This window comes from Lissotriton helveticus, chromosome 4_1 (genome assembly GCF_964261635.1).
Source record: "Lissotriton helveticus chromosome 4_1, aLisHel1.1, whole genome shotgun sequence".
NCBI lineage: Eukaryota > Metazoa > Chordata > Amphibia > Caudata > Salamandridae > Lissotriton > Lissotriton helveticus.
Genome location: NC_136063.1, coordinates 681,766,455 through 681,778,830, shown reverse-complemented (window position 1 = coordinate 681,778,830; position 12,376 = coordinate 681,766,455). Strand labels below are relative to the sequence as shown.

The window sequence follows — 12,376 nt, the reverse complement described above, 5'->3', positions numbered from 1 at the left end:
TCATTATGGGTAAGCGCCCTATCATCTAAAGCGCGGATCAACAACACAGCGCATCTGCGCAATTAACAGAGCGGTTCTTCCCACGCTGCAATCCATGTTCACCTCAACACGAGAGAGTTGAAGTATACCTCCTCAACCTTTGTTCATTTGCTGTATACTTTACATGTATCCGTATGAGTCACAGGATGTGCAAGTGAATTGTCAAACTTAGCTGTTACCTATCTGTTGTACATTCTGGATATTTAGTTTCAGTCAGTAAACTCTGCACAGATGTAAACTTCCTCTCCTCTCATCATAGTCTGTGACTTTATCGCCACCTACTGGTTATCAGAATTACAACTAAATACGATACTTCATGATTTCACGAGCTTTACCAGCGTTTTCACCCTGCTGTTTACACTGATTGATCTAGGTTTGCAGTTCGTCTTCAGTGGTATTATCTACTCTTAGCACGAATAGTTTGGCCTGCCTTCTTTGTGTTGTCAGACTGCCATATGTGGAATAAAGTAATCACCGTAACCATCTTCCTGACTTCAGCCTGTCACATCATCAGATCGCTGACAGGCACAGCAGCTGTTACCCTGCTCTATTGACTTACGAGGATTTCATTGCTGTTAGTCACAGTCTGTCCGTTGGATACCATAGTTTCTCTCACTCCTAATGCTACTTTAGGCTATTAAGGTTCTCATCTCCTACCAAAGACGTGTTCTCTTTGATTTTTCAGAACTGTTCGTTCCATCCTGGCAGGTTCCGCGGATTGCGCTGTTCACATTGCTCTGCATTACGCCCTCCAGCTTTCCGCTACAATGGTGATTCTTTTCTAATCAATCCGCAGCAGCGGTGTGCAGAGCAGTCCATGCGGAATAATTAACATCACCAGTCCACTTTTGCTCTCAGTGTTTCAGTCTTCTGATTTCCATCCAGATTCCCTCACATATACTATCTCTGATAGTACTTTTCTGTCTTCTTCTTTCCTATGGTGAATTTGCGCAAACCCAAATTTGTATTCAAAGCCTCTGCAGTTCCTTCTGGACGTGCTTCCACCTTGGATACTTCCTCACGGTCAGTCGTGATGGCGACTTCCTCTTCTCAACGTGCATCTTCAGGACAGCCACCAGCTAACAGATCATCACCTTCTGCATTGACCCCCAAGAGACTTAAGCAAAACTCCCCTACACCAGATTCTCCTCCCTCGCATTCCATTGACTTAATTCTAGAAGAAATTCGTGCTTTGCGTCCATTCATTGAAGAAACAAGTAAAGACATGCAACTCTTGAAGGATAAATGGGAGGTCATGGATACTCGTATCTCCGCCATGGAACAGCAGATTCCTGAGGTTCAGTCCAACTCAAAACGCATTGACTCATTGGAAAAGTCTGTCCTCTCCTTACAGCGCCACACAGAGGATTTGGAGAATCGTAATAGACGGAACAATCTCCGTATTTATGGTTTGCCCGAAACTCTTGAGGGGGATGACCCTGTCACTTTTTTCTCCTCCTTCCTTGTGAAGCTATTGGACATGCCACCTTCCACATCTCTCAGCATTCAAAGAGCACATAGACTTGGAGCCCGCTCGTCATCCTCTGCTAAACCTCGTGGTGTCATCATCCTTTTTCTGAGATTTACAGACCTGTTGTCCATTATCTCTGCAGCCAGATCCAAAAAACAACTATCTTGGCAAGGTCACCGTGTTTATATCTCCCAGGATGTCTCTTCTGCCACTGCTACACGACGAAAGGAATTTCTGGCTCTTCGTCCCTCTCTGCGCTCTCTTGGAGCCCGTTATGGCCTGTTCCACCCCTGTACCTTCAGAGTCACCCATCAGAACAAATCTTGGTCTTTTCAAGACCCTGACGAACTCCGTAATTTTCTTCTTTTGCATAACAATGATGGCATGGAATCTTCGCCTTCAAATAGTGGCTGATACATGTGGTTATATCTTTTGATGAATGTTTTCTGTCTTTTGCTATGAACGCTCTTTCACTGTTTCTTCCTCTCTCTGTTGTTCTCCTATTATTCATCGCTCTAATTTGTTCTTAATCTTTCTCACTTATCCTTACTTCTCTCCATTGTCCCTCCGGTTTTTCTCTCTTTCTATGCATCACTTCTATCTTATTTCATATTGCTTGCATATGTCTATTATGTTCCTGAGTTAACTGTGGTTATTTCTTTCCTTCCCCTTGCAGATATGTCTTGGTTTCCCCTTCACCATATGTCATCCTTTTTTCCCCTGTGAGACCTCGGTGCGGTTCTGCCTCTAATCCTGGTTTATCCGTCTTGCCCCGCGTCACCACTTCCCCACCTCCATTGTGTTCCCCTCCCTCTTCAGGTATGTTTCCTGCAGTCATCCTTTTGGATTTGTACTGTCTTTTCTGCATTTTCTCTTTTCTTTCCTCCTCTCCTTTCTCAGACCCTTTCTCTTTTTCTCTGCTCTCCTGCTTCCCTCCTCTCCTATCCCTCCTCTTCTCTTCCCCCTTTCTCCTATTCTTCTTCCTTCTTTTTTCTAATACTCTGCTAGTTTCTCGTACTTTTATTATGCTATTGTTTGTTCTACTTCTTGTTCAGTATGTTCTTGCACCTTACAGTTTGAACAGTTTATTATATTGTAATTTTCAAAGTTGTTTCATGGAATGTGAAAGGATTTAACCATCCTATTAAACGGCAGAAAGTACTCTCCCACCTCTCCTCTTATAACCCTGATATTGTTCTCATTCAAGAGACCCACCTTTCAGATGTTGAATCCTTAAAACTTAAAAGATTGTGGGTTGGCAATGTTTTGTTTTCCCCAGCTTCCCATAAGAAGAACGGTGTTGCTATTTTAATTCATAAACGTCATAAATGTAAAGTCATTCTCGAAGACAAAGATGAAGAGGGGCGATGGCTTCTTGTTAAACTGCTTATTAATAATACCCCACTTACCTAGCTCAATGTTTATGGTCCTACAGGTTTTGATTCCTCTTTTTGGCCCGTAATTACTGCAAAATGTATTCAACATAAAGATGCTTCCTTCCTTATGGGCGGAGATTGTAATCAGATCATTGATCCCTTTTTAGACCGCAAATCCTCTGTACGATTCACTCCTCACAAACCACATAAACAATTCCTCGATACTATCACGCAGGTTCACCTCGTAGATTCCTGGAGGCTCACACATCCAGACACTATTGATTTTTCTTTTTTCTCCCCACCACACGCCTCTTTTTCCCGTTTAGACTATATTTTTCTCTCTTCTTCCTTATCTCAAACTCTCATCTCCTCCTCTATTGAACCTATTGTCATTTATGATCACTCCCCTATCATCACTGATTTTGATCTTTCTCCTCCAGCTCCTAAATCTTCTCGTTGGCGTTTTAACTCTTCCCTACTTACAGACCCTCTTTTCTCTTCCTCTTTTCGCTCCTTTACGTCTGAATTCTTCCAGCTTAACTCTACTCCTACTACCTCGCCCCATGTCCTTTGGGACTCTTTCAAGGCCACAGCTCGCGGTTTTATTATTGATTTTGTTTCCAAAAAAAAGAAGAAATTCCTCCAAAAACGCAAACTTGCTCTTACACATATCAAATCGCTTGAACATCAATTTTATACCTCCTCTCCTACTCAAATACCTTCTGATCTGCTTCGTGCTAAAATTGCTTTTAACAAACTTACTACGGATTCGGCCTCTTCCTTTCTCCTTCGTGGTAGTGCTCGGTATTACGGGGGACGTAATAAGTCGGGCAAATTGCTTGCTAATTATCTGAAATTTCGCAAAGAGAGAACTCTCATTGATTCTATTTATTCCCCCTCTAACGTCCTCTTGCATACAGATAAAGATATTTTACAGCAGTTCCACTCCTTCTATGAATCTTTATATTCTCCTGAGAACCCCCCTACCCCAGATCTCCTAGATTCATATTTTGAAGGTTTACCTAAACCAGATGCTTCTACGCTTAATTTCTCAACCATTGAGCAGGACTTTACCCTCTCTGAATTATCTACAGCGCTCTCTTCTTTAACCAAGGGTAAAACTCCGGGGCCTGATGGCTTTCCCGTTGAATTTTACTCACACTTCTCTGATCTTCTCCTACCTAAACTCCTTTTTCTTTTTCAATCTTTTTGCTCCACAGGTTCGGCTCAAGGCTCCTTTCAGGATGCTACTATCTGCCTCATACCTAAGGAGGGACGTGACCCAAAACACTGTAAGAATTATCGACCGATATCCCTAGTCAATGTGGACTATAAAATATATGCAAAACTATTAGCCCTTCGTCTTGATCTTTTTATGCCTCATCTTATTGGGAAGGAACAATGTGGTTTTGTTAAGGGCCGTCTCACTTCAGACAACTCCAGACTCCTTCTCAATGTCCTCAACAAAGCTTCCTCTCTCTCTATCCCTCTTGCAGCTATCTCGGTCGATGCCGAAAAAGCCTTTGATCGAGTTGATTGGTCCTTTCTTATGGCTTCTCTGAAATGGCATGGCTTTGGTCCGAAATTTATTTCCTATGTTTCTTTGATATATTCTCTTCCAAAAGCTTTGGTCCTTGTTAATGGTCAACTTACCACCCCTTTTATCCTTCAACGTGGTGTTCGTCAGGGCTGTCCTCTTTCCCCTCTTCTTTTTATTTTAGCTCTTGAACCCTTCATTTCTTCTATCCGTAATAACTCCTCCATTTCTGGTTTTCCTTATGGTGAACATCAACTTAAGTTATCAGCTTATGCTGATGACATCCTTCTCTTCATTTCCGTTCCACAGACTTCTGTACCGGCCCTAATGCATGAATTTGGAAGATTTTCCCAGGTTTCGGGATATAAAATTAATTCGGATAAAACGGAGATTCTTCCTCTGACTAAATTCTGCCTTCCACACTTATTTACTTCCACCGGTTTTGCCTGGAACAGTACGAACATTAAGTATCTTGGCGTCCTCTTCTCTAACTCTATCCTTTCTTCTGTCCGGCTTAACATGAGTGCAGTCATCTCTAGAATTGATTCGCTTCTCTCTTCCTGGAATCCTCTATTCCTTTCTTGGTGGGGTCGTCTTGACTCGATTAAAATGATGGTTGCCCCGATTTTGATTTATTTACTCTCCATGCTCCCTGTACATATCCCTGCTCTCTACTTCCATCGCATTGATTCTCTTTTATCCAAATTCCTTTGGAAGCAGAAGAAGGCTCGTATATCTATCTCAACTCTTCGTCATTCTAAATCAACTGGAGGGGTTAATTTCCCAAACTTCCGCCTCTATCATAAGTCCTTCTCTCTTCGCCAAGCCTCGCGTTGGTTAGCACAAGACGTAACCCCCTTTGCCCCTTTATGGTTATCGGTTGAACGTGAGTTAATCTTTCCTTATTCTTTTCAGGATGCACTTCACTTTACTGCCAAGGCTCCTTGTCTAAACCCCCCCTTATTCAAACATACCTCCTCTCTTTTGCGACCCTTAATATCCGCAACCTCTCTCTCCCGTGAATCTTTCTTATCGTCACCCATTTGGTATAACTCCTCGATTCTTATACGGAACAGACCTATTGCTTGGACGGCATGGAGATCAAAAGGCATTATTTGGGTTCATCATCTTTTTGACGGTTCTTCTCCTCGTTCCTTCCCCCAATTTCAGGCCCAGTTTCGTTGTCCTACATCGTTTGCAAAGAAATACTGCATTCTCATGAATATTGTCCTTGAACGATACTACTCTTTACCCTGAGAGGAATCATCCACCCCCCCTTCCTCCATACTCGCCATTCTCTCTACGATTCCCAAGGCTTCTATTATTTACAGATACTTCTCTGCTCCTGACCCTGATCGTCCCAAGTCGAAATTGGAACTCTCTTGGGAAAGGGACTTAAATTGCTCATGGCCGACCACTCTTTGAAACAACCTTTGGGCGAAATCCTTGAAAACCTCGCGCACTGCCTCCCTCACTCAATCCTTATTCTTCTTCTATCATAGACTCTATCTCTCTCCTCTTTCCCTTTCTCGTTTTCTTTCTTCTTCTACCGACAACTGTTGGACTTGTGGTGCTCCCAAGGCTGATCTTTATCATCTTTTCTTTATCTGTCCTTCTGTCCGTCGTTTTTGGTTTCAAGTGTGGTCCCGCATTTCTCTAATCTTTCAGCTTTCTATTTCCTTTTCTACCTCCTTGGTCTTTTTAGGTAGCCTCTCAGAATCCTTAGACCTCCCCCCACATTCATGTGGTCTTTTTGACCTTTCTTTAGCACTTGCATTTCAACACATTGCTTCCAATTGGAAGTCCTTGAACAACATCTCCATAACCTCCTGGTGGAATTTACTATGTCATTCTCATCGTTTGGATGTTGCCTTTGCGTCCTCTTGCAAACCCCCTCGAAATGTTGAACTTTACTGGTTACCTCTCACCTTATATTTAGATCATTATGCCAAAAAGACTTATACCTCGTTGACCCCTGACAATTTTAAACCCCCTTGAACGATTGTACTTCTGCTTGTAAGTTTCTGCTTCAGTTTTTCACTATTACAGTTTTTTGCTTGTATTGTTATTCACATTTTAATACTGTTTTTAATACGTGCACTTATTGTTCTATTTGCAATCATTTACTTTACTTCTCTTGTATTGTACTCTTCGCTGTATTATGCTTTTTCCCCTTTTCCCTCCCCTTCCCTCCTTCCCTCCCCTAAAAAACCTCTTAAAATGCTTATTTTTTTCCTCTTGTGCCATCAGCTGACTTAAGTTTAATCTCCCATGATTGCCGTTTTATTTTTCATTTTATTCTGCTGTTGTCACCTTTTCTTTTGTATTGCTAATTCTTTATTTCAATAAAGCTTTCAAACTGAAAAAAAAAAAATCCTCACAATCCACTCCAGGTATACCCTGAAATGGAAGGCACCCATCCATGTCTTCCAGAAGTTATAATGTGGATCTTAAATAGATCTTACTGGTTAATGGGGCATGCCTTTTACAAGAGGGGCTAGTCCTGGGCAGGCAAAGTATATGCCAAATGCATGCTTGAAAAGGGAGGCCAGTCAATTGTACAGTTTATGTGAGTTTTCCATAAAACCATAAGAACGTCAGGAATCCACAAATCCCTACAATTTGTAGATACTTAAATCCATAATCTCTTAAAAGAGGAAACCTACGTTGGTTATGAAACTGATTCATTTCAAAATCTGCCGTCCTCTTGTGTCATGAAATATATATATATATATACTTTGTTAAATTACTGGGCAACAGTGATGCTTTTTTCTATACAAACAAAGAATTATATCCAAATCGCAATATACATGTAAATCTATATCTTTAAATGATGCTTATTAAGAACTCATCTATTTAAATCACAGCTCTACATAAAATATAGTATGGTGTATTAAAATAGTGCATTTTTCATAAAACACTATAAATTAGGGTCTTCAAGTGCGTATTATGTAGAAATTTTATCTTGAAAAGAATCAATGGGTGACTTATTATCTAACGAGTGTCCACCATTTCGAGAGAGTGCCATTCAAGGATAAATTAACGTATACAGATATTCATTTTATATCATGCTGCCCGCTCATATGGACTGCTCAGTATTAAAAAAGGGACAGTAACATTGATTCTGGACTGCTTTGTATTTAATAGTAAGCCTTTAGGACATCGGTAAAGGAATAGCGTGTTTCTGGAGTTCTAAATTTATCTTACTTAAATTTTTCAATGAGAGCCTTAAAATAGTTCAAACCCCCTTCTGCCCGTGGCTAAATTCTGTAGTCTGGAAGTATTTTCCTTTAATTAAATAAAATACTTTTTCCTTATTATACCTTTCTTAGTCGTCGGTGTCTTCTTTAGTGAAGTTAAACAGTGATAATGAGATATACATTGAAGCCAATTTTTCAAATTGCTCTAATGCCTTCAAATCATAAAGTGCTGTCAATAAGCCTTACTTCTTATTGTATGAGATTTCAATTGAAAAGAATATAAAGAAACAAAATATATTTCCCTAACCTGAGTTTGCAGTTTTATCATATCAGATTCTATTTTCAGGTTGGATTTATTTAGTTCCTTGATCTCTTCATCCAGATGTCTCATGTCATCATCATCACCTTCAACACCTGTAGAAAAATTTATATAAATGAAAAGTAAACTTGCAGTCAGTATATTGTAGGTCTCTTGCCAACTCATAGTCTTTATCGTGTAGCATGTTAACTGTCATATATATCAATAAACACTAGGCACCACTGCATAAATGTAAGACAAAAGCAAACAAACAGGCAGAATTTTCCTTAAAACATAATATTTTTCAAAGTCACTTAATCTAGTTAAAATCAGATACAAAGGCAAAACAAAACTCAAGACAAAGGTTCTTATTCTCAAAGGTAAACGTATACTTGTGTATAAGCTTGCACTTGCTGTGGTAAATGTACTACTTTTTTGTATTCACAAACTATAGGGCATATCACGATGTCGGTCAGGAAGGCTCTGAACGGCATTCGTGTCGTAACCTATGTTTCTGACCGACTCTGAAACATTTCTGACCAACCAATTACGATGGAAAGGTAACCATCGGTCAGTTCGAATCGGTTCCGATCGGCATTTGGATCCTCAGAGTCTGTCATAGCCGAATCGTACATCTCTATGGACCGCGTATTCAACTGATGCATTATGATGTCTTTTTCGACTGCCTTTCTGACTCGGTCTGTCTGACACGAAAAGGCTGTCGGAAACTGACTTTGGGGGCCATTAGCAGACCCCACTTCAGCCAGAGGCCTATGGTTGGGGCCCATGGGGGTATCCATGAGACCCCTCTTTCCAACCATGCAGTGTGGCAGGCAGGGTGCAAGGTTTCTCACAAGCACCCCTTTATTCAATGGGAACCTTGGTTGTCGGTCGGAACATAGGCTCCCATTGAAGTTAATCGGAGTCCGATCACACGATGTTCAGAATCATCGTAATTGGTCGGTCGGACTTGACGATTGCGAGTCGGTAGGAACCGATTCTGAAGAGGAGTCGGTTGGAAGAATTTACGACCGATATCGTAATCAGCCCCTATGAGTGTAATGTTACTACACGTAAAATTGCTTGTAGTAAAATTACAGCTGACATGTCGGGGTTCAGGTACTCACCGGCTTTTACAATTCTACTATATCTAGCATCATGGATTCCATTGCACCACTCCAACAAAAACATGTCTCATCAAAAATATCCAAACCGTGGTTCAATGACAATTGAAACTCAGAACGCCGCAATCTTAGGGCAACTGAACGATCTTGATGATCCAAACCCTCCTGGGATCAGCTAAAACTCCTTAGAGAGGTTAGGAGTTACTAAAACAAACAAATCAAGAGCGCTTAGGCAAACTACTTCAGATCCCAACTTGATCAAGCCGTTAATCACCCCAAGAAATGTTTTGAACTGGTTAAACAGTAATCGATGGAAGCTGCAACCCGCTATGACTCTCGAGTCAGCTCACCCTCATGCGACAAACTGGCTGCCTTTTTTACTGAGAAATCAAGACTCATCAATATTGAACTTGCTTCTAAGAAGGCTCTATTGCCATCCTATGGGTTTGTTTCACCTCCTGCCCTCTTAGAGAAGCTTAAACCAATCAGCCTGGGCATCAAGAACAATGCTTCATGGGGCACCTTTCCTCCCTTCAGTGAAAGAGATATCAACAAGATTCTTCAGAGTATCAACCCATCTATTCACTTTAGCAACCTGTTGCCACCTTCCATCTTCAGAGAAATCAACGATGTTGTCATCCCCAACTGGACAAAGATTATCAATGCTTCACTGTCACAAGGCATGATCCCAGATTGCCTTAAAGCAGTTCAGGTCACACCTGTAATAAAAAAAAACGAATGTGTTGTGCTTAACAACTTCTGCCCTATCTCTAATATCCCCACCCTAGCCAAACTTCTAGAAAAATGCGTCCAATCACAACTTTGTGCTCACATCGAGAATTTCCAACACCTGACCAGCATCAATCACAACACTGAATCGGCTCTGACTCACGTTATGGATGACATTTTAAAAATGCTTGACCAAAATGAGTCTGGCCTCTTAATCCTCCTCGACCTTTCCTCTGCCTTTGACACTATCATTTACAAAAACCTCCTATTCATTTTCAAGAACAGGATGGGCCTCTGAGGTCGAGTGTTGCAATGGTTCTCGTCCTTCCTCCACCACAGATCACAAAGAGTCAAGGCAAACCACTCTCTCTCTCCCAGCCCTCTCCAGTTTCCATGGGGGTTGCCCAAGGGTCCGCCCTGTCTCCTATACTCTTCAACTTAGCTAATGCACTAAATTGCATAAACATTCTCTTCCATATGTATGCGGATGATACGCAACTTTATCTGAAAATCTGCTCTCCTGATAACCTCATATCACTCAACACTACTCTAACGTCTACTCAAAACTGGTTAACCAAGAACCACCTGCTGCTTAACACCTCCAAAACAGAATTCCTTCCCATTTCTCCTCCTTGGGGATGTGATTCACATCCCCAAGTTAGACCTTTAAATGAATCACCTCACTGGCTTCAACTGCTCCCCCCTCATTATTGACTCAGCCACATCTCTCCGAATCACCCTGGACAAGCATCTGAACAGGAAGAATCATATCAGCAATGTGTGTAAGGGAGCTAATCGCCTGATGAGGATACTCAGGAATATCAAACCATTCATTCCTCAAGCTGATTTCAAGCAGGTAGTCCAAGCGCTTATTTTGCCGAGACTAGATTATGGCAGTGCTACACTCTGTGGCCCTCCCAAATATACCTTGGCCCCACTAATGGAATCTTTGAACACTGCTGCCAGACTGGTTACGGGTACCAAAAGAAATGCGCACATATCCCCAGTCCTAAAATCCCTTAAGTGGATGCCCTACGAAGCACCAATTCAGCTAAAGATTGCCTGCCTGTCTCACAAAGCACTCCATTTCAAAACCCCCAGTTATCTAGGGCAACAACTAGAATTATCCAGAGGTGGTAGACCCTTGAGGAGTGCTAACTCATTCCTACCGAAACAACAGATCTTTCGAAAAAAGAGAACGTGTCACCAAGCATTCTCGGACTCTGCCCCGAAGATCTGGAACTCTCTTCCACGGAATTTTGCAGAATCTCTTTCACGATTGATTTCAAATTAGAAGCTAAAAGATTCCTTATGAACAAATTCTTACCATAAATGGCTTTGGATCATCTGCTCTAAGTCACTCGACTTACAACCTTACGACCTGCACTGGGTGCTACAAACCTTACGACCTGCACTGGGTGCTACTCTTCGTTAACCTATCATTTGCTCCCCTCTTTGCTCTCTATGTACCAGTTATTGTATTACTTTATATGACCCCTTTTGTTTTGTAACAGTTCTGTCTGTTATTCTTATTTGATGCCGGTACTGCAATTTATTAGCTTCCTACCCTCCAATTGTAAAGCGCTCTGATATCCTTCGGGATCAAGTTTTTGCTATATAAAACTTCATAAATAAATAAATGTGCTTGGCCCCCAGTCAGCAGGCTTCAGCCACTGAACAAGTCAAAATACAGGGAATTTAGAGCAAAACAGAATAGAGTAAAATAGTGCACTTTTTGACACCCAGCAAATGATTAAGCTCTGTAAAGATCTTCTCAAATATTGTTCAGGAAGAGCAAACGGATCATGTTCAATACCAGAAAATGTGCAGAAATATGTTGCTCTGTGTTTAATATATGAAAAGGCTAATGGTCTTTCGGTTTCTACTACTACATGGCAGCTGAGGCAGCTGCAGGTAAGAGCGGTGGTGCCAGGTGAGGGGGATTTCGAGAGATGACCACAAGGGAAAATTAAATAAATAACTAATTTTCCCTCAAGGTCGTCTCTCGAAATCCCTCCTCACCTGGCCCCACGACTCTTACCTGCAGCAGCCACGTCTGCTTCATGGCCATCGTTATCTGAGATATTTTCAGAACAAAGTCACTAAGAAAAGAAACAGCTTCTAAACCATAATCATTGGCAGTTGTTTACATTTGAATTCTAAAGTATCATAAAATGTCTCAGTGTGGTGTGGTAATACGAAATAAGCATCTTCAGATCTCAAATTCTTGATCTTGTAGCAAAGGAGGTATATACTAGACAAGCATAAATAAATGTAATTTTTTTTATACAGACAGAAACTTTTAAAGTGAGCACTTGGGTAACAGAAATGTGTAGCTATGTAAGTTCCAAACAATCTTTGGGTCTAAATAGAATCTATATGCGTTGTCACAATGCAATACTTTATATTCTTTGTTGTCCTAGTTTCATTGTTTTTTGATTGACAGCATTTCCAGAGTGAAGGGAATAACATGTCACTTGATTAAAACAAATGAAGACTATCATCTTCTCCCTGGTTGCCTTTGGGATAATTGGGATGTGCCATGGTATAAAACTGGGATCTGCAAGGGAATAGCATGAATAAATTCACTGTTGCTTAAGTG

General features: G+C 41.1%; 1 protein-coding gene across 1 annotated transcript in view; it reads right to left on the bottom strand.

Moving 5' to 3' along the window:
- ST18 (ST18 C2H2C-type zinc finger transcription factor) overlaps nt 1–12,376 on the bottom strand; it is a 184,650-nt gene that overhangs the window by 17,799 nt on the left and 154,475 nt on the right. Inside the window, exon 16 of the mRNA XM_078685664.1 lies at nt 7,931–8,037. Coding sequence (XP_078541790.1) covers nt 7,931–8,037 — 107 coding nt within the window. The remainder of the gene's footprint in view (nt 1–7,930; nt 8,038–12,376) is intronic.